The 21,441-nt window shown below is 55.8% G+C and overlaps 1 protein-coding gene across 1 annotated transcript in view; it reads right to left on the bottom strand.

Moving 5' to 3' along the window:
* The window catches only part of SLC29A3 (solute carrier family 29 member 3), a 43,902-nt gene that overhangs the window by 21,493 nt on the left and 968 nt on the right, over positions 1-21,441 (bottom strand). Inside the window, exon 2 of the mRNA XM_086679915.1 lies at positions 18,966-19,264. Coding sequence (XP_086536041.1) covers positions 18,966-19,264 — 299 coding nt within the window. The remainder of the gene's footprint in view (positions 1-18,965; positions 19,265-21,441) is intronic.

Genomic DNA, 21,441 nt, shown 5'->3' with positions numbered 1-21,441 from the left:
AGGGCTTGTGACTCCCTTTCTGTTGACAGAGCTCCTTTTCTCTGCTTCACAAAGAGCACACAGAAGGGGCAGAATGGACTTGACCCTGGGCCATTTGTCTACTGGTACAGATTGGGGACCGCAGATGGTTATGTGGGTTGACTCAGCATACCCCAGGGAGCTGTTTTTTTTTTTTTTTTTAAACTTAGTTCCTGATATAAACATGTGGGCGGGGGGGGGGGGGTTACTTACTTGCTGCTTTTGCCTGTGAATAGAGTTCTAGCAAAATGAGGTGTGGTGGGCAGACCCTCCCGATGGTCCCCACAGTCCCAGCCTCCTGTGTTCACACCCTTGTACGTGATCCCCTCTGCTAAGTGTGGGTGGGACCTGTGACTTGCTTCTGACCAAGCAAGGGGCCGACATCTGTGATTGTGTGTATGGGGGTATGTTACACGACATGGTAGCACCTGTCTCGTTGGACTCCTTTCTTCTCTCCCTTGGTGGCTTAGAGGGCACAAGTGGCCATTCTGGGGAACCCCATGTGGCAAGAACTGCAGGTGACCCCTAGTTGCTCAGAGAGGCTTCTGGCCAACACCCAGCAAGAAACTGAAGCTCTGAGTCCTACCACAACAGCAAGGAATTGCATTCTGCCAACAATCCAGGTAAGCCTGGAAGTGATCCTTCTCCAGCCGGGCCTCCAGCGAGACCACAACCCTGGTGACCCCCTTGATGGCGGCCGTGTGAGACCCGGAGCCGAGGGCTGTGCCCCGCCCCCGGACCACAGATACCGTGGGGTAATAAATGCGTTATTTTCAGCCACTAAAGTGTGTAGTATTTTGTTACACAGCAATAGATTCCTAATTAAAGAGGGCTTTAGACAGCTGAGGTCCTGCTATCGGGGTTTTCCTGAATACCGCCAGCTTCTTGTAGTTTAAACTCAGCGTCTCATCGGAAACAGGGACAGCTGAGCATGATCTTGCCAGACACGAAGACCAATATGTCTGCCCACGAGGGGGACAAAGGTTATGCTTGCTGAGGTCCTTGTCAAATCCTCTGAAATTAGGATCCTTTTTGCGGGTGGCGTGCACGGATTCCAAGAAACAGGACTCAGTTCATGGGCCACCACCAGATCTGCTCACCTTGCCTGGCTCTCAGGACATCTGCCTCGCTACCTGACCTCCCGGTCATAAAGCCACTGTCACTGCTGCCCCCAGAGAAGGAGCTGGCTGCTGAGGAGAGATCCCTGTGCCCGGGCCCTGGCCAGGCTGCGTCCCAGAGGCTCTTGCTCCCCGGGTGACAATGAGAAGGGTCAGGCGACACTCCCCGAAGTCGAGGAAGGCGAAGCCCCGCGAGGCAGGCTGTGCCCAGTGAGAGGCAGGAAATGGAAAGGAGACAAGAGATAAACTTCTTGACTTTCATCTCCCCCAACCAACTGTTCAAAAATGCGATGGCCCCACGTGGCTTCTCTGGATGCGTGCTGGGCGCCTGAGCAGCCAGCTGTGTTTCGTCGCAAAGCTGTGGCCAGCCCAATAATGCTGCGGCCTGCGTTTTCGCTCTCTCATCTCTGCCTCACTTCCCTTTTCCCTCACTCTTGCTTCCCTAGAACTGCACACCCTGAGATGGCATTCGCATGGAACGTGTGGCCTTGGGCTCCTTTCTAAGAAGCATCCCCCAGTGAAGGCCCTCCTTTCCATCCTGGATGATGCCCTTTGCAGGCTCGCAGCTGGCATTTCCCTCCTGGGTTCATCTCGTTTTCTTCCAAGGGATGTTGGGGCCACCGTCTCCTATTTTACCCCAGGAAATGCAAAAACGTTTGAATGCTGGTTCAAAAACATTGGTAACAGGCCTGCCCCCTCCAAAGCAACCTGTCGTCTCCATCCCATGGGGCAATCTTATGTCATGCGATGTCTGGGGATGGTTCATGCCATAGTTCGCCTGCACTTGGGACTGATTCCTAAGAGCTGTCTCAAAAGGCTCTGTTATTTATCACACCAGGTGCCCCCCAACGTGACTGACGAACGTGACCATGAACAGGGTGAACCCAAAGACCCCAACGCCCAGCTCCAGCCATGCAGGAGTGCAGGAATGAGGAGAACACTGGGGCAGTGGCACCAGGCCACCTCGGGTGACAGCGGAGGCTATGCTTTCCACACCCACAGGAGGCACCAGTCCTGAAGCTATGATATAAATGAAGCTCTTCATAGTTGTGCAACATGGCAGCCTTGTTTTTGTTTTTTGTTTTTCAAATGTTTGTTTATTTTTGAGAGAGAGCGCGAGTGAGCACGAGTGGGGGAGGGGCAGAGAGAGAGAGGGAGACAGAATCCGAAGCAGGCTCCAGGCCCTGAGCTGTCAACACAGAGCCCAATGTGAGGCTCGAACTCATGAACCATGAAGTCCGAAGTCCGACCCTTAACTGACTGAGCCACCCAGGGGCCCCACGGCATCCCTGTTTATAGGTTTCCATGGAAAACCTAAGTCCTAAGGAGATCGGTCTAGGGCTCACGTTACTGCAGGCAGAAAACTGATTCAGCAAGAAGGCAGGGCCGGAAGGTGGGTGGATGCAGCAGGGCGGGGCGTGATGAGAAGACAAGGCCTCTCCAAGCCGTCAGGAGACCCAGAGGCAAATCCCACGGCCCTCAGCCCGGCCGGGTGGCCACTGTTGATCAGATTAACAACCCCTTCCCTTGTTTACCAAAGATGTAGCCACCCCTGTGTGCCCCGCACTGTGCTGGTGGCTTGGTGTATAAGAGAGAAAAGACAGGGTGCCTGATGCCCTCTGGGAACACGTGGCCTGGCACGATCCTATAGCCTGAGCACAGTGGACACGAGATGTGGTGGGAGGACAGAAAGAGGGGCCGGAGGGCTTCCCACAGGAGGCCCTCTCAGACTGTAGCCTGAAAGACCGGGGGAAGTGTGCCAGACAGAGGGGGGAGGAGGGGCTGCTGGTGGAGGGATGGCACTCCAAGAGGAGGGAACAGCATGTGCAAAGGCATGGAGGGATGCTTCCTCGCCACTCACGAAGTTCCTTTGTTGGAACGGACTTCCTGGGCATTGACAGGAATCTGCTGAACTGAGACAAAACCGTTGAATCCAAACACGCTGGGAGAGGCAGGAATGTAACCAGGGCACGCCATGCCCTCCCCCCTTTCAGGGTGCTCAGGGAGTGGCCCCATCCGCCACCATTCTGAATTCGCCAAGCCCGTGGGAGGCGAGGCCCAGCTGAGGAAGAAAGAGTATCTTTCTTGTTGTGTATCTAACCTAAACTCCCCGCCCTCAACCATCTCCCTGCATGCTGCAGTTACCTGGGGGCTCGGGGGGGGGGGCTCAGCACCCTGGCAGCAGTAACACCAAAAGTCATCCTTGGCACTGGTCAGGCAACCCAAGTAGCAACACGGAACCCCTGCGGAGCACCAGGTAACTGCCAGGTGATCAAAAGCGCTCACACGTGGCCTGCACGGACCCCAGGCCCTTTGCTCTTGACGCAGCTTGTAAGAGCAAGGCAGCGCTGATGTGCTTCCGTTTTACAGATACGGAGCCAGAGACCCACAGAGGGGATCACCTGCACAGAGGCGCCTCCCTGGCGAGTGGCAGATCTCCTGATGCAGGCAGGGCAGGGGTGGGGTGGGGGGATATTTCGCCACTCTAGCTGCGGCCGCCTGCCTCGCAGATGTCCCCGGGATTGAGGCATGTCACCGGGCCGCCCCAGTGGCCGGCGTGGGCAGCCCATGCGTCTTCCCGGCAGTGAGCACGGACCAGCTCGTGGAAGTTGAGGTGCCACCAGGGAGGCATCGGCTCTCTGCCCCAGCCCTTAAACACGGGTGACCTGCCCAAGCCAGCAAACGACGGGGTTCGATTCCTCTCCCCTCTGCGGTTCACTCTCTTCTCCTTAAACCCCAACGGTCCCTTCCCCAGGGCATTTCCACAGGGCTGTGGCTCTGAGCAGAGTTAAAAGGAAACATTTTCAGAGAAGAGCCGTCACTTCTGTCAGCCACCCGAAATGGATGGCCACGGTCCGCTGAGGAGCACGGACCATGGTACAGAGGACATAATAGGTGGGAAGAGCCGGGCAGGCTTCCAGCTTCTCTCTTGGCTGTGCAAACTCGGGCAGCACCCCGCGCCCCGGGTTGAGGGGAGGTGGGGTCCCAAACCCAGACCAGGCACGGAGCCTGGCCCCGCGGTGCCAGCTAGGCGTGGGGGAGCCGCTCTGGCCTGGGTGCAGGGCACTCGATCCGCTCGTGATGGAGATGAGAAACTCATTTTCATCCGTCCCCACTCCGGCCCAGTTTGCGAACCCCAGGAAAAGGGGAGAGCCGTTTGGCAAACGCAATTTAAAAACCCATCGGAGCCAGCTGGCCAGATGTGAGGCCCATTTTACGACGGGGAACGCTTCCCCCCTCCTCCGCCACGCCGAGAGGCTCCGTGCTAAGCGTCTCTTCTGGAAGAATTTAATTCTGGGCTCCGAGTCCAGGTAAAGAGGTTTCTTCGGGCAGGGAGGCCCCGAAATGAGTCCGTTTATCTCTGGCAGGCCCTGGTTAAGCTGCTTCTCCCCTAAATGCTATTTGGGCACTTTGAAATAAGTGCAGCAAATTAGTCACGAGCTGCGGCAGACTGACTCGGTGCCCGGCCGCCCGGCGGCTCCCAGGCAGCTTCGGGCAGCCCCCACCTCAAGAGCGCAGTGGCAGAGGCAGCTGGCTCCTGCGGGGCGAGAAAAAGCGATTCAGGCCCGGGGGTGGCAGCTCGAGGCAGCAAAGCGTTACCTGGATCACAGGGGCATGAAATTAGCAGCAGCGAGCAGGCTGGAGCCAAGAATAGTTTGCTGCAAACTTGCTGCCTTCGGATGGCCGAGCTCTATGGCCTGGGATGCTGCGGGGAGGCGCCATCGCCCCGGCATCGGCCACGAAGCGAGCCGAGGGCAGGTGTCCCCAAGGGCTGCAGCTGGCCTCCTGCCTCTGGGTTCCTGTGGGGGCACTGGCCCAGGAAAGCTAACGGGGGCGCGGAGGGGCGGGGCGGGGGGGGCAGCTGGGCAATGCCAGTTTCAGGGCCCAGAGAGGTGAGGGACCCGGGAGCCCGGATCCACCAACGCCTGATGGGGTATCCAGGGGCCCAAGGGCAGAACAAAGCTGGGTCAGAATCGGACAGGTAAGGTCCGGAAAGATGCTGGCCAGACAGGCCCAGCCACTCAAAGGACAGACCTGTGTACTCGGTTCCCCCATCAGCCCACCGAGGCTCGGCCTCATGGATCACCTCCAGGCCCCGGTTCCTCGGGGCCACTGTAAATCTTGCTCACCCTGGAGGCCCTCCCCAGTCCGCGATCCTTTTTTACACCTCCTCTGGAATCCCCGCCAGGGGACAAGCAGAGTGGCTGAGATTTTCGGGAATGAGCCTCCCTGCCTCCCCCACCTCTGTTGTAGAGCACACCTTCTCCCCCGAGCCTCAGCTGACTTCTAGGAAATCTGCACCATGAACACTTGCCTTCCCTGCCTGCATTTTCCGTCTCTCCTTCGCTGCTGGCTCTCCTTCTGATCTAGCTAAGGAAAACAACCTGTCTGATCTCATTGCCTCCAGCCCCAGGTCCCTCTTCCCTTTTGCCACAAACTCCTTAGAAAGGCAGCCTATGCCCTCAATGCTTACCCTTACCCCTCCCAGACTGCTCCGGGGAAAGACTCCTCCAAAGGGGCCTCTTTGCAGCCCACCCATAACCAAGGCGTGGTCAGGCTCCTTATACCATGGGCCACCCCGGCTATAATGGGTTGAATAGCGCCCATGTCTAGCCAGGACCTCAGCATGTGACCTGATTTGGAAAACAGAGTCTTAGTGGATACAATTAGTTAAGATAGGGTCACACGGGACCAGGGTGAGCCCTAAATGCGATGACTGGTGTCCACATAAGCAGGAGAGGGCATTGGATGCTGAGACACAGCCACGTGAACAGAGCAGAGACCGGAATCGCACGGCCACAAGCCAGGGAGTGCCAAGGAGCCCCCAGGGCCTGGAAGAGGCAAGCGAGATTCTTCCTAGAGTCTTTGGGGGCAAGCATGGCCCTGCTGGCCTCTTTGTTTGGGGCTTCTGGACGCCAGAACTGTGAGAAGCAAATCCTGTGCCCACATCTGAGCGCCTGGTCACGGCAGCCACAGGAGACGGCCACACCTTCCCTCCAGCGCTCTGCACTTGAACTCCCGGGCCACCCCTCCTCCTCCTCTTTCGAGGCAGCTCAGTCCACCTCTGCTCTCTGCCACCAGAGGTGCCTCCCGAGCCGCACGTTGAGTTTCCTCTGTCCCACACTCCTGCCTTGGGACGCTCTTGTCTCCCGGCTTCGAGGAGTCCCAAGCCCCGTGCCTACATCCATCCGTCTCTGCCTCCAGAACAATTTTCACTGAAATTCAACAATTTTCAAATCCCGCCTGGGTGGCCTGCTGAGCCCCGGCTCCAAGCTCTCAAATCACAGGCCTTCAGGCACACCTTCAAGAGGACCCCAAGCCACCTCTCCCGAGGCTCCATTTCTCAGTGGCCCTCCTCAAAGTTTCTCTGCTTTCCTTCACCACCCCAGGTCGATCACTTGTCCCTAGATCCCACATCCCTAGAAAAGGACAGTGGCTTGCACTCCCACCCGCACCCCCGGACTCCCCTCTGCCACCCAGGGCTCCAGGCCCTCCCCCACGTTTCCACCACACCCCCTTGCTCAAGCTTCTCCCTGGGCCTGGCCACCCTCTGCCTCCCCAACTCCAGAGCGACTCTGGCCCTTGTCTGCGTTGCAGGGCTCGGCTACCTCCCCGCGCCTGTATGGAGCCTTGGCCCCCCAGTCCTCCTCAGGCTCTTCAACACACAGGCCCCTCTCCTTGGCCCCCTTCCAGGACACCCTGGGGGCTCAAGTTTGGTTAAATGACGGGGCATGTGAGGTGAGGGAGGCAGGGAGGGGAGACTACGGATGGTCTCAGGTAGCAGGCTGAAGAGGGGTGTTTGTCTCAGAAGGAACTAGGGAGCCATGGAAGAAGGCTTCTGCACAGCGCTGATAAGATCCGTGCCGTGCACAACAGGGGTCACCCGGCAGGTGAGGTGGACTGAACTCAGGGGGAGCAGCAGGTAACAATGGCTATGTGTTTATCCATTCACTTCTTCATTCAGGAAACAGCGAAGGCAGATAGAGCCCATTCACTTATTTGACAGTAACGACTGGGCACCTTATGTGTGCCAAAATGTGCTAGAGGCTGAGGATGCCATGAGGTTCTAGTGAGGGAGGCAAGAAAAAGCGTAAACAGCAAATTAAGGGGTGGGGATGGGGGAGACTATAAGTTATATTAAGTGCAATAAACAGAAAAACCAAGTAAGGGGCTATAATAGAGCCTCGTGGGGGTGCTGATGTTGGCGAGGGTGGTGAGAGACAACCTCTTGAGGGGCGTGATGTTTGGACCCGAGGATAAGCTACGCGAGGGGTGAGGGGACAAGCATTCTGGACAGAGGGAACAGCATCCGGTTGGCCTCAAGGCAGGAGTGAGTTTGGTGTGTTGAAGCAACTGACAAAGCAAGCTGATCCTGGATTACAGGGAGTAAGGGAGAGAAGGGGGAGACCGAGCTGGAGGCAGGGGCGGGGCGGGGCGGGGCGAACAGGCAGAGGTTGGAGTTTGGATCTTATTCTAAGTGCAGCAGGAAGCCACTGCAGGATCCTAACCAGCTGGGAAACCTGGTCCTGGCACACATTCCCAGAGCCCTCCCCGCACTCTGCTGTTCTGAATGCTTACAGCATCCCTCTGAGGGAAGATTCATATTGCAAATGAGGAAACTGAGGCTCAGAGAGGTCAGGCACTCGCCCAAAGTCACACAGCTCCAACCCAGCCCTCTGTCCACAGAGCTTGTGCCCTTACCTGGCGCAGTGGATGGCCTATTTTGTATCTCAAAGAGACCCCCTCTGTAGCCTCCATGGCCATGGAATTGACCTTAGAGGGCCAGCAGCCAGCAAGGCTGAGGCAGGGGTGCTGGCCACGGAGGAGAGAACCGGAGGCACTTGAGACGTTTCGGAAGCTGGAATGAGCAAAACTCGCTGACAGACCGGGTGCGCGAAGACAGAACGAAACAAAGGGGAACCCGGAAGTTTCAGGCTTGACCAACTCGTTGTTAAGTAGAGCACACGGCGGGTCGGGCAGCGGAGACTGTCTGCTCCGGTATCACCCGAGTGTGCCGGTCAAACAATGACCCTGCCGTGAGTCCAAACCCTGAGTGCGGGATCACAGCGCACAATCCTGAGACGAGGGCCCTCCTCCTGGTCCCTCTCCTCGCTGGCCCGGCACCAGCCGGGCCCTCCGCAAACCCTTAGAGATGAGGTCATCATTCTGCACGTATTGGTTGAGCTCAGTAGACATCCTAGGCACGCGGGACTCGGCCCAAGTTCCTGCTTTCATGGAACTGACTGCCTGGTCAAGGAGAGTTGGCAAATGCATGCACAAATAACTAGATGATACGTCAGACAGCGGTCAGCGTTCCAAATAGAACCCAGGCCAGGGTGGGTGCCTCTATAACAGATCTCAGAACACTAGTGGGGAAGACCTGTAAGGGAGCGCCTAGTCCAGGGCTCAGCAATCGGCTGTCCCCAAATCTGCCCGTCTCCAGTTTTGTAAATACTAGAAACCAGTCAGGCCCATTTGTTTATGGATTATCTGTGGTACAGGGCAGAGTAGCTTACAAAAGAGATCACATGACCCACAAAGCCTCCACTATGTACCATCTGGCCGTTTGCAGAAAAAGCTGGCCAACATCCACCTCGGTTCTTTTTTTATTTTTATTTTTTTAAATTTTTATTTATTTATTTTTTTAATGTTTATTTTCTGAGAGAGAGAAAGACAGTGCGAGCAGGGGAGGGACAAAGAGGGGGAGACACAGAATCCGTAGCAGACTCCAGGCTCCGAGCTGTCGGCACAGAGCCCGACGTGGGGCTCGAACTCACAAACCTTGACATCATGACCTGAGCCCAAGTCAGACACTCAACCAACTGAGCCACCCAGGTGCCCCCCACCTGGTTTCTTAAGTAAGGAAACAGAGCCCTAAGTCACCCAGCAAATTTGAAACAGCATAAGAAACCAAACCAGCTCTCCCCGACCTCAGGTCTTTCTACCGCTGGAGGGGAGCATTACTTCTGTCAAGCCTTCCACCCCACCCCTCCACCAAAGCTCTCCCAAGCTCTCCAACAAGGCAAGCTGGCCTCTGATTTTCATCCTTTCTGTTCGCCTACCCGCCCTTCAGGCTGAAATCTCAGGAGGCAGAGAAAGGACTCAGAACCAGATAGAGGGAAGGGCCAGAGACACAGTGAGCCTCGTCAATCCACGTGCAAGCGATCCTGACCTCTGAGGGGTGAGAGCTGACTCGGGGCTCGGTCACTGCTGATGTTCCGGCCGGCCTGTCCTTCCTCTTCTGCAGCCTGACCACGTGGCCAGGGCAAGGAGGAAGAGGAGGAGGAGGAGGAGGAGGAGGAGGAGGAAGAGGAGGAAGAGGAGGAAGAGGAGGAGGAAGAGGAGGAGGAGGAGGAGGAGAAGGCCTTCCAAGAAGACACCCCATCTACCCACACAGCCCTCTTCTCATCAGGCCCCTTCTGCAGTCCCCCGAGGGCCGACAGGCCTCAGTGTCCCAGGACTGACAGCGGGGCAGAGGGACCAGGCATACGGCATGTGGGGGTGCTCTAGCTGTTCTCCATAGAAGGAAACCCAGGACAACCACCGGGCAGAGGAAGAAGAGGGAGCCCTGAGTAGACCCAGCCAGCACCTGACATGTGTGCAGGGAGATGGAAACCACGGCCGCTCAGGCCTCAGGTGTGTGCACAAACAACACACACAGAGGACCCCCCGAGAGGCCAGCCGGGACCCTCCAGCCCTCGCTGCCTCCAGAGACCCCTTCCAGATGATGATCCCTGTAACGAAGGCACCAGGCAAAGACTGTGGTCTGGCTCCGCTCTCAGGATACACACGATGATCAATCAAGTTAAGGAGACACTTGAGCACTTAAGGCCCAGGCCATGTTCTAATTTGTCGAGGAAATCGCCTCTGGATTCCAAGGACGAGTGCGGGAGGAAATAAAATCGAAGGCGGAGGGGGGGTGGGGAGCGATCGATAGCCCAGGGGGGCCAGGGAGCAAGGCGTGGGTGGGGAGTGGAGGCCGCGAGCACGCTCGGAGAAAATAAGAAGAGTATTTGAGAAGTCGAGGCCACCAAAGGCATGACTGACAGCGTTTCAAGTCGGGCTTTTTCTCTCCCTCTGCAGGACGCAGCGAGAGCTAAAAACAGAAGAAAAAGCCATCACAGGTATATTTATTGGGAATAGCATGCTGGCTGGGCCTGCAGTTAGAATCAGAGGGTGGACAAGGGAATAAAAAAAATGACTCACGTTTGGTTCTAATTTTTAAAAATGGTTTAGGGCTGCCATCCCACTAGCCAAAGCCACTGGGCGGCTGTGGGGAGGGGCCTGCCCTCTCTGCCCGATGGCCACTCACCCATGCCCTGCACAGGAAGCCCGGAGTCCGTTCCTGTCCTGCGGGAGCCCCAGACTGTCTCTGCCATCTCCCCTTCAGGAGATCAAATCCTGCCTCGATAGACTTTTGGGGGGGAGGAAGGCGTTTCAACACCATTCTTTGGAATTTTGCTCTTAAATAGCAGATTCCCAAATGGAGTCCGTGCATTTTTTTTTTTTCCATTTGGAGGGATCCGAGTTGCACTAGGATTGGTCTGCAGGAACATGTCGATACGTCTACATTCTTCTGGAGGAACAGCATGTGGCATGGAGAAGTGATTCCCTGATATATCAGGGGCACCGGGCCCACCCTGGGGGGGAAGGAGCCAGCGGGGCGGGATCTGGGAATCTGGGTATTTGCCAAGGGCACGAGGAAACATGATGCAGGCTCAGATACCCTTGGGATGCAATCCTGCTCTTGTCTTCACAGTCCTGTGGCATCAGCAAGTTACTTACTGCTTCCACTTTCCTCCTCTGTCCAATGAGGGCAAAATGCATTCTCATGGCTGGCTCGAGGCAAACAGGTAGAACAGAGTTTTTCAAATTACAGGCTGCAAGCCACTGAAGAATCTGAGATCCATCTAATGGGTCACGACTACAGTTTTATTTCCTTTTATCGTTGGCTGCGTTCTCTCCTACGGATGAATCACCTGCATTCTTTTCTGGGACCCCCCCCCCCCACCCCGTGCACCGGAGCCGATGCCCTCCGCTCATGGATCGTGCTCACCGTGCGTCCTCCTCTTCCTCAGCACCGGCCTTCCCCTCTCTCCTGGGCCACTTGCATGAGCACACAAAGTGGCTGCTCTTTCTCCTGAGTCAAAAATAAAACCAAACCAGGAAATCCATACCCTCCTTGACCACACTTCCCTGGAACTCCTGCCTCACTCCTCTAGAATGAGAGCTTTGGTTCTTTTGTTTTGTTTTGTTTTGTTTTTTTTTAGTGTTTATTTTGTTTTCGAGACAGAGAGAGACAGAGCATGAGCGGGGGAGGGGCAGAGAGAGGCACAGAATCCGAAGCAGGCTCCAGGCTCCCAGCTGTCAGCACAGAGCCCGACTCCGGGCTCGAACTCATCAACCGCGAGATCATGATCTGGGCCGAAGTCGGACACTCAACCGACTGAGCCACCCAGGCGCCCCTAGAATGAGAGCTTTGAAGGCAAAACTCCGAGAGACAATTCACATTTGCTGCCTCCAGTGTTGTTCCTCTTGTGCCCTCTGGCTCACAGCCTGGGGTCCAGATTCTGTCCCTCCCCCTCGGCACTGCTCCCCAAGGCCGCAGAGGACCCGCGCGAGGTTAAATCCAAAGGCAGCTCTCCGTCCTCAGCCTAGGTGGCTTGTAGCCACTTATGAGATCATCACTGGCAATCACTGGCTCCTCTTTGCCAACTCTGACCAGAGATTGTTCTCGAGTGGATGCTACTGTCCCTGTCACAGACACAAGTCCTGCCCAGTGAAATGTGCACTGTGGTCAAAAGCCGTCTGAAAGCACTTGCAAACGCTGGTACGGAGGACAGGGTTAGGACCATGGACAGCATGGGTTCCGGCAGCCCAGCTGGAGTCCCAGTTGTCACTTAGTTCGCGCTTAGTGAGCACAGATTCCCTTGTTTTTTTGAGCCTTGGTTTCCTGCTCTGTAAAATGGGTATAATCCCTATCCCTTGGGGCTGTAGGAAGGACCAAAAGGGACAATGAAAATAAAGCCTCTGGCACACAGCAGAGTGTTTAACAAATGCTGTGAAACTACTGAACGAACCAGGACCCTCAGCACAGTGGCTGGGCTCCTGGGGAGCACTTCCCTCTGGGTGGTATCTCGAACACTGTGTAGATGCTGCCGGGGTCTGTGTGCACAGGGGGCCCAAAGCCGGCAGCCGAGGGGAGCTCTGATGACCTGTCCGGGAGCCAGTTCTTCCAGAGAACTCTCATCATGCAGCCTAAGTCTATCCGGTGGGTGCTCTGGTGGGGGCAGAGAACAGCTCCTCCTTACCCCACCCCCCCCATGGTAACGGTTCACTGGGGTCATGTGGCTGCATATTGGCCTCACCTGGAGAACGTAACAATGCTCGTGCCCAGGCCCCTCCTTCGATTACACCAGAATTGGATGGGTGCTTGGGGCAGGCAGGTAGGCTTTAAAAGCTCGCCACGGGATTCTAGTCTATTCCACCGGGGTAGATGGGGAGACCAGAGAGCACGCTGGTTGGCAGCACAGGCCCTGCTCACCTCTGGACTGCTCCAGAACCCAGTTCTGTCACTCGCTAGCAGATGACCATGGACCAGGGAGCCTCAGTTACTCCGTTAGGCAACTGGGGAGCACAGCACCTCACTCACCAGGTTATCCCGCAGATAAAGACAGTAGGTCCAAAGGCGGATAGGCATGGGCTTCATAGCAGGGGTTTTATAAAGTCAGCAGGTCATTGCCAAGACCCCTCTGATAACCTGTCCTCCAGTTTACTCTTCTCCAAACCAGTTACCCTGGTTCCTTTAACCCCACCTCTCTGGATTGAGATGTCTGTCCTTATTCATAGGAATAGCTTCCAAGTCACGCTCTGCTGCTTTGGCGGGGGGGGGGGGGGGGGGGAGTCTTGAGGGGCTGGGCCAGGGCGAGGGTGCTATAAATTATAAATGAGGGGATGTCCTAGACCCCCACCTGCTGAACTAGACCAACCTGTGTCCCTTCCCTACGTCAGGGTCTTGCTTCATGTCCGTGGCAACGCCCGCGAAAGGACTACTTTCGTGGTGGCCACCGTGACTCCCGGATCTTCTGGTCCTTTGCAGACCCGGGCCATCCCTATCTTGGATTGGGGTGATGGAGCTCCCCTCCCCAACCATACAAAAAGTAACGCAACAAATTTTTATTGTTGCTACGACGTGCTGGGCACTGTGCCGGCCGAGGGCACAGGGATATATGGTTAAGAGAGCTGCATTCACCGTCCCCAACGAGCTCACAGCTCAGTGGGGGAGGCGTGCCCATCGGTGAAGTGGGCACTCTCATCATGGATCATAACAGCCCTGCCTCGTGGAGGTGCTGCAGGGTTAAATGAGCTGAGGCCGGCAACGTGCTGAGCAGTGCCCTGCCCACCCCCCCCTTGCCCCCCGCCGACACTCAACATAGTGAGTCGTGGGGTAAGCACCTGATGGGGGTACACTGGGCTACTGGGGCTCCCTCCAGTTACGGGTTGGATGGGGCAGCAGCAGATTGCCAGGCCGGGGACCCAGCCCTTCTGACATCAAGGCAGACTGTAGGTTGCCCCCCCACCCCCCCAATGACCTGGCCGTGTCCCGCAGTCCCCTCGGAGAGGAGCCCTGGACAGGCCGAGGCACATAAGAAGAGTGTGTGAGGAGGCGGCCACGCAGGGCTAGTGGCAGGGAACGACCAGGAGAAGGTGCAGTCCCCCTCCTCTTGGGGACAGGCAGAGGGGCGTGTCTGGCTTATCCTCCCTGGCCCAGGGGCAGCCCAGACAGGCTTGCAGGAGAGGCCAGTGGAGGGCCAGGAATGCCCCGCAGGATCAGGGATGGCTTACAAACCCCAGAGCCAGGAGGGCGGGGGTGGGGAAGGGATCGGGGATGCCGACAGCTTGGAAGGTGGGTCCAGAATCCAGGGGCTGGATTCTGCTGAGGCACCTGTTCTCCCAGGGTGGAAAAGGAGGCCGGACCAAGGGCAGGTTCTCCATCTGGCGGAGTCAGGGTGCGGGGTGGTCCCCTCTCCGGGAGAGTCCCCTCTACGCCACTCTCTGAGCCTGACCAAGTTTGCAATCATGTGTTCATCTAAATTCTCCGTGACATTCTCTACAGCCCTTCCTCGCTATGTGATTTGAGGCAGGTTACTGAACCTCTCTGGGCCTGGATTTTTGTCTGAAGAAACAGAATTAACGAGAGGCGAGTTGAACACCCCTGCTAGCTCAGGGGGCCCAGAGTCGGGCTCAGCAAGACAGAAGACAGAAGACGGTGGCCACCGTGGTGCCCTGCGGCACAACCTTTTCAGAGAAATTCTTCCTTGTTTATGCTGTAATTTTGTGGGCTCTGGGCTCTGGGCCCAAAGGCCTGTGGGGGTTTATTCAAAGTTCTTATTCCGGGGACTAGAGACAAGGGGGCGGGTGAGCAGGACGCTTTCTAAATCATCCCCCAAACTGTTCTAGGCAGAAGGGAATGAGCCTGCGACGGGCGGTGACCTTGAAAGTGACATAAACTGGAGGGGAGGGGCTCTGTACAAACAATCCTACTAAGCCCAACTCCCCACCCAATGGTATCCATCCCTGGGAAATATTAAAAGGAAAGTACAGAAAAAACCCGACATCCAGACCCACAGCTTATGGAGTTGCAGGTGGTGGCTGGAGACAGACCCATCTGACTCTCCCCCTCCTTTGCCCAAAGTGGCCCTCAGGTGACAGAGCCGGCCAGCCCCTTCTTGCAGGGAAATCGGGAAGAGAGCAGGAAAGAACTGGGGAGGTGGGTGGCAGGAACGAGGAATTAGGCAAAGAAAAACAGCCTGCAAAATGCAGAGACGCCCCAGCATGCTCGCTTCCCAAACCCGGCCCATGAATCGAGGGGTGACAGGTCTCTCATCTGTGATGCCAAGAGCCAGGAGCTCCGGGCAGCCGCAGGTACTACATCTGCACCTGCCAGCGCTTGGAAAGAGGCAATAAAGCATCGTAGCAGGGCCTGGAATGCTAAGTGCCTGCAGCTGGGAAGGGACCGCCTTACAGCGAGAGCAGTTCGCGGCACACGTCCACTGCGCGAGGCCCCTCTCCCAGACACCGGCCTGTGCTTCCTCTCCTGCCCCAGGCAGCCTGCTCCCGGGGTGAGGGGAAGGGGGGGCGCTGGACAGAACAGGTGCACGCTCCGTCTAGCCCTGGGGGCTGCCATGGCCGGGTGCTGGCCCAGACAGACGGGGATCTTCTGGATGAAGCCCAAGTGGGCTGGGTAATTTACCGAGGCTGGCAGAAACCGGGATGCTTGAGTCACTGGTACATAAAAGCGGATCATAAAGCACCCCAGCCAAGCCAGACGTCTGGAAATACACCAGGGCCACACGCAGCTTAGAAGTGTGGGCCCCATCCCCCAAGTGATAATAACGATAATAATGTTTATACAGCAACTTAGAGGGGTAGCTTCTCCGAGCCTGTGCTCAGGGCTTTGTACGCGTCTTAATTTACTTAATCCTCGTAAGGACCCTAAGAAGCTGGTCATAGTAGCATCCTCCTGTCACATACCAGGGAGATGAGGCAGCACGGGGGCCAGAGAGCCACGTACAAACAAAGGCAGGCTGTGAACCCCTGCAGTCTGCTTCCAGAAGCCAGGCCCCAGGCAGTGTTTCCCAAACTCTACTGCGCCCCTCAGGAACCTGGGGGGCTTGTTAGCGTGCAGCTGCTGACTCAGCTGGTCTGGGGCAGGGGCCTGCCTCACTGCCAAGCTTCCAGGCGATGCCCCATCCGGGGACCACACCTTGAGTAGGAGGCTCTAAACTACTAGACAAAAATGATGGAAAGAGCCTAAATGTCCATCAACTGACGAATGGATGAAGCAACAGTGGTTTAGATACACAATGGAATACGACGTGGCAACGAGAAAGAATGAAATAGGGCCTTTTGTGGCAACGTGGAAGGAACTGGAGGGTGTTACGCCAAGTGAAATAAGTCATACAGAGAAAGACAGATACCATATGTTTTCACTCCTTTGTGGATCCTGAGGAACTGAACGGAAGACCATGGGGGAGGGGAAGGGGGGAAAAAAAGGTACAGAGAGGGAGGGAGGCAAACCATAAGAGACTCTTAAAGACTGAGAACAAACTGAGGGTTTATGGGGGGGTGGGCGGGGGGGTGATGGGCACTGAGGAGGGCACCTTTTGGGATGAGCACTGGGTGTTGTGTGGAAACCAATCTGACAATAAATTTCATAAAAAAATAAAAAATAAATAAAAATAACCTACTAGACTACTTTCCCATGACATCCCTTCAGCTGTGGAAATGGGTCTACACCACACTGCTCTGGCTCTGGGGGTGTCCACAAATTCCTCAGTCAATAGGAACAGGCATTGGCAGGGGGTCAGAATCAAGGGGCTGGGGCCAGGGGAGAGGGCGTGAAGTCTTAAAATAACCCTGTCCATTCCCCACCTCAGCCTAATTTGATCAGAATCTCTGGGGTGGGGCTCAGACCGGGATTTTTTTTTTTTTTAATTTTTTTAATCTTTGCTTATTTTTGAAAGAGAGACAGCAAGTGAGCAGGGGAAGAGCAGAGAGAGAGAGGGAGACACAGAATCCGAAGCAGGCTCCGGGCTCCGCACTGTCAGCACAGAGCCCGACGCGGGGCTCGACCTCACAAACCGTGAGATGGTGACCTGAGCCAAAGTCAGACGCTCAACCGACTGAGCCGCCCAGGCGCCGCAGACTGGGATTTTTTTCAAAACTCCCTGGGTGATTCCAACGTGGAGTCATGTAGAGTCCCTGAGACAGACAACAGGGCTGCTCCAGTCAATGAGTCAGATTTATCCCTACAAGACTGGGGAAAGTTCTTCAGGGTTCGGTCGGGGATTTCAAAAGTGCTTTCAGAAAAGGGGGTGGTGAGCCACTGCCTGGGCCAGTTGAGGGGCATGGCTCCGGTCTGCTAGCGTTCCCTCTTCTTGTGTCCTGGAGGAGACAGGCAGCTGGCAACCCCCAATCTGGCAGCCTTTCAGAGATGCCCCACCTTCCCCATCCGTGAGCTTTCAGGAGTAAGCAGACACCAGCCTAGATCGGCTGTGGGCACCGAGGCTCCAGATAAAGATTAACCAAACCTCTGAGTCCTCTTCTCCACTAGGCCTTGACCTTGGCCCAGCCCAGTCCTAGCAAGAATCCTGCTAAGTCAATTTCTCGAGAAGACCCCACCCTTGATATCTGATCGCCCCGGATATAGGGGCAAGCTCCACATCCCCCACCCCTGGTGGACAGGCCCTTGGCCTGCCTTTAGCAAGAATCCCCCTGCCCTTGAGGGCTCTTCATACTAATTTTTCATCCACTGAGCCCTCACCCTCCTCCTCGGCTATAAATCCCCACACGTCCTTGTAGTATCTGGAGTTGAGCACGACCTCTCTCCCTTAGTGGGGCCTTCCTTACCGTCTTAACAAGTGGCAGAATAGGGGCGCCTGGGTGGCGCAGTCGGTTAAGCGTCCGACTTCAGCCAGGTCACGATCTCGCGGTCCGTGAGTTCGAGCCCCGTGTCGGGCTCTGGGCTGATGGCTCGGAGCCTGGAGCCTGTTTCCGGTTCTGTGTCTCCCTCTCTCTCTGCCCCTCCCCCGTTCATGCTCTGTCTCTCTCTGTCCCAAAAATAAATAAACGTTGGAAAAAAAAAATTTTAAAAAAAAAAAAAAAAAAAAACAAGTGGCAGAATAATCTCTTCAACACTGCCCCTGCCGGAGGGAAAAGTCATACCACACAGTGAAGGGCCCCGATGGTGGGAGGGGGCGTGGTGCCACTGCCGACTAAACACAATGTCCACTCCTCACCTTGGCATTCAAGGCCTGAGCAAGGACTTCGGGGCCCGGGCAATGACCTCAAGCCTCGTTTTTCTCTTAGGTGCACCCCACATCGAGTAACGCTCGGTGCTTTACTGCCCCTCACACACCAGAACTTTCCCCCATCCTGCCTCTGCTCAGGTTTTTTTCTCCCACCTGAAAGTTCCTCTCCCTTCTTATCCACCTGCTCTGAGTCACAGCCATCTCTCCCCTGGTGACAAGGACTTATCCTCGAGTCTGCGTTTCCCCCCATCGCCTTTAACCGTACCACCTCTCAGCTTATCCGGGCACACGGTTCTCTGGGATAATGACAACATTTAAAGGCTACATTTCCCAGCCTCCTTTGCAGCACATGTGGTCATGCGACTCAGTTCTGACCAATGCGATGTAAGCAGAAGCAGTGAGTGTGACTTCCAGGAATGTGCTTATGCCTCTCTTCCTCCTCTTGCTGTAATGGCTGGAGCTCCAACAGCCATCTTGGACTGTGAGGGGATCCTTAATATGGAAGCTATACCTGATAGAGCAACAAAATTTCCGACCCCACGGAACGTCACACCAGCGCTGGGCTGGCCCCTCCAGACTTGAACACGGGAGAAAACTTGCCTTCCAGCTTGTTTTAGCACTGCTTTTTTGGAACTTTCTGTAACAGCTGACCTTAATGCGATTAGAGCCACCTTTTCCAATCCCCAGAGTCACGAACTCTGGATTCTTGGGTTCGCCCTGTGACACTGCACAGAATCACCGTTCGTGTCTTCCGCCCGAGTGAAACAGTAAGCAGTCTGAGGGCTGCCATCCTGTCTTATCCATTTCCATTCTCCCCACCACATGAAGCATGAGGCCTCACACACAACGCAAAGCATGTCTCGGGATCAAAGCCTTTCTACTGTGCTCCACACGACTCACTGGCTTGCATCCATATTCTCAGCATCCTGGAAACCCAAGCAAAGCTGCCCTTCGCCCCAACCAGGCTGCTTGCTCCCACCGCCCCCACCCGCTCCCGGGATGAACACTTCCTTACCAAGATGTCCGAACCCGTGGCTTCCTCCCCTGCAGTTGGGCTGGAGCAGTTGCGGAGTTTGAATAGCCAGTACTCCTTGGCAGCGACAAAGAAGTTCCATGGCAGTAGGCCACCGATGCCCAAGCTGAAGAAGATGATGTAGGTACCGTTGAAGCGGTCCTTGGGCCTCTGCAGGCCGGGCGGCGGGCGGTCTAGAAGCTTCTCAAGGAGCGCTTCCTGGTCAGCTCGGAGATTGCTGCCTGCAGGTCTGTAGGTGGCGTTTGCACTGTGGTGAAAGTCATCCTCTGAGATCATGGCCACTATTGGAGGAGAGGGAAACGGAGGCAGGGCAGGTGATCAGAAGCTTAGCCTGGGCACAGCTAGGGACGCACCGTCCTACAAGCTGACCACGCCCCCACCCTGGGTCACCAAAGCACGGTTAGAGAGCTTCACGTTTAAGGATCAGGGAGAAAGACAAGATATCGGAACGGTAAGTGACCAAAGGATCACCCCCCGCCCCCCGCCCCCGACTCCCACGCAGGCCAACACAGGTAGCAAATAAGCCAGAAAGCAGGGCTGGGCTGCGTGGGGAAGAGAATATATACACATACGTATGTATGTCCTCTGGAAGGACACACAAGAAATTTCAAAGAGTGGCTACGTCTGAGGCGGGAGGCTGGGGGCGATGGGGAGGGAGGGATCTTCACTCCCTACTCTTGTGTGCCTTTGGAATTTCGAACGACATGAATGTATTATGTGTTCAGAAATAAAACCATAAATAGAAGCAAAGACATTCAAAGTAAATAGCATTAAAAACACAACCACCGCCAAAAATCCATGGTGTCTAAGAGATCTAACAGTCCACTCGCTCATTTAATTTGCGGGAGCTAGAGGTCCGAAGAGTGGAAGGTCACACACCAGGTCCACGGCCAAGGCTGGGTTGGCAGTTCCTGCCCCGGCCCCCACCTCTGTCCCTCACATCCCACCGGGAGACGGCCACTCCCAATCTGCGATAGCACCTAAGACTAACCGAAATTTCTGCTAGGAACCATCGCCGACATGACCTTGGGCGAGTGGCCATGCTTCGGAGCCTCGATTTCCCCGTCTGCAAACCGAGGGAGGCCTTCTTACGATGGTTATACAACTGCAGCTGGCTGTCAGTGCCTGGACCGTGGGAGCAGCTCTTACACAAACGTCAGCGTCTTCCCCGCCACCGTGGGCTTGTCACCTGGCGGCTGGCTGCTGGATTCGGCTGAAAAGTCGTATGCCCGCTTCTATGCTCTATATAGCACCTAGGACATGGCAGCAGCTTGATAAATGGCAGTACTTCCAAAGAGCTGACGATGGGACACTGTAGTGTCTCCCGTAGCAGCTCCCCTCCCCCTCCGTCACCCAGTACATCAAGAAATAAACGCAGCGCAGCTCGGCTCCCATTAAGAGGCTGAGCCTTAAGTCACAGCATCAAGCCAGGCGGAGTAGAGCCTTTCTTCCCTGGGGACAGGGGAACACCCCGTCCCGCAGGCACAGAGCCTTCTCTGCTATTTCAGGAGGGCCACACAACATTCCTTGGAAGTCAGGACAGGAATTATTGCCTCCTTTTTTCAGGGGCGAAGAACGAGGCCTTGATTTGTCCCACATTCGAGCAGTAAGAATCGCCAAGAGTTAACACGCAACCCGGTACTCATGCAATGCCGGTCAAAGGCCCGCACTTGAGCCTGACAACAGCCCAGCGTGATAGGCACTACGCTGAGACTCATTTCGCAGAGGAAGAGAGAGTCTCGGAAAGGTTCAGTCATGTGCCCGAGGTCACACAGCCCCCCAAATGGCAAGAGAGAGGTCGCACAGCCAAGCAGACTGAGGCCCGGGCGGGAGAGGAGGCTGGCTGGCAGTGTGAACCCACGTCTGCTGGCTCCAAGTCCAGATCTCCTTCTAGAAGGCCTCACGGCCAGGGAGCTGTGAGCAGAGGCAAAGAGGGTGCAGGGCACCCTCAGCGATGTTTGCTGAATGAATGGATTTTGCGTGGCCAGGATATTCTCTCCTACCGGGGTAGCTTGTACCCCGGAGCGGCAAGCAAGAGGTACATACCTAAGCCTCCAAGCCAGCAAGTCTATTTTCAACTCCCCTGGTTGAACAGAGCCCTTCCTAGCCTTGATCCACAGGGAGCCCACCACTAACAAACTAACCAGGGTGGGCACACAGGCATGTGCAGACACACACAAATTTCTATATTAGTGTGGAAAAATGTAAAAATGATGACCCGTGTAGGACAACAGACATAAGGGCAAGTGGTTCCTTCCAGATGCTCCAGCTACAGGGGCGGGTGCGGGGGCCAACGGTGGGGTCACTCCAGCCCACTCTCATCTCCAGGCATTTATTTGTCCGGGACCATTCAGCCTTGACTGAGCTTCTGAAGAAGGAGCCAGAAATTTTCTCCGACCTGGGTCACAGGCCAGGGCATTGGAGTGAGCAAAGTCTTATTACGGTTCATAAAAGCTAG

Source organism: Puma concolor, chromosome D2 (genome assembly GCF_028749965.1).
Source record: "Puma concolor isolate L17-30 chromosome D2, mPumCon1.1.hap2, whole genome shotgun sequence".
Taxonomy (NCBI): domain Eukaryota; kingdom Metazoa; phylum Chordata; class Mammalia; order Carnivora; family Felidae; genus Puma; species Puma concolor.
Note: the sequence above shows the minus strand (reverse complement) of the source record. Positions and strands in the feature narration are given on the sequence as shown.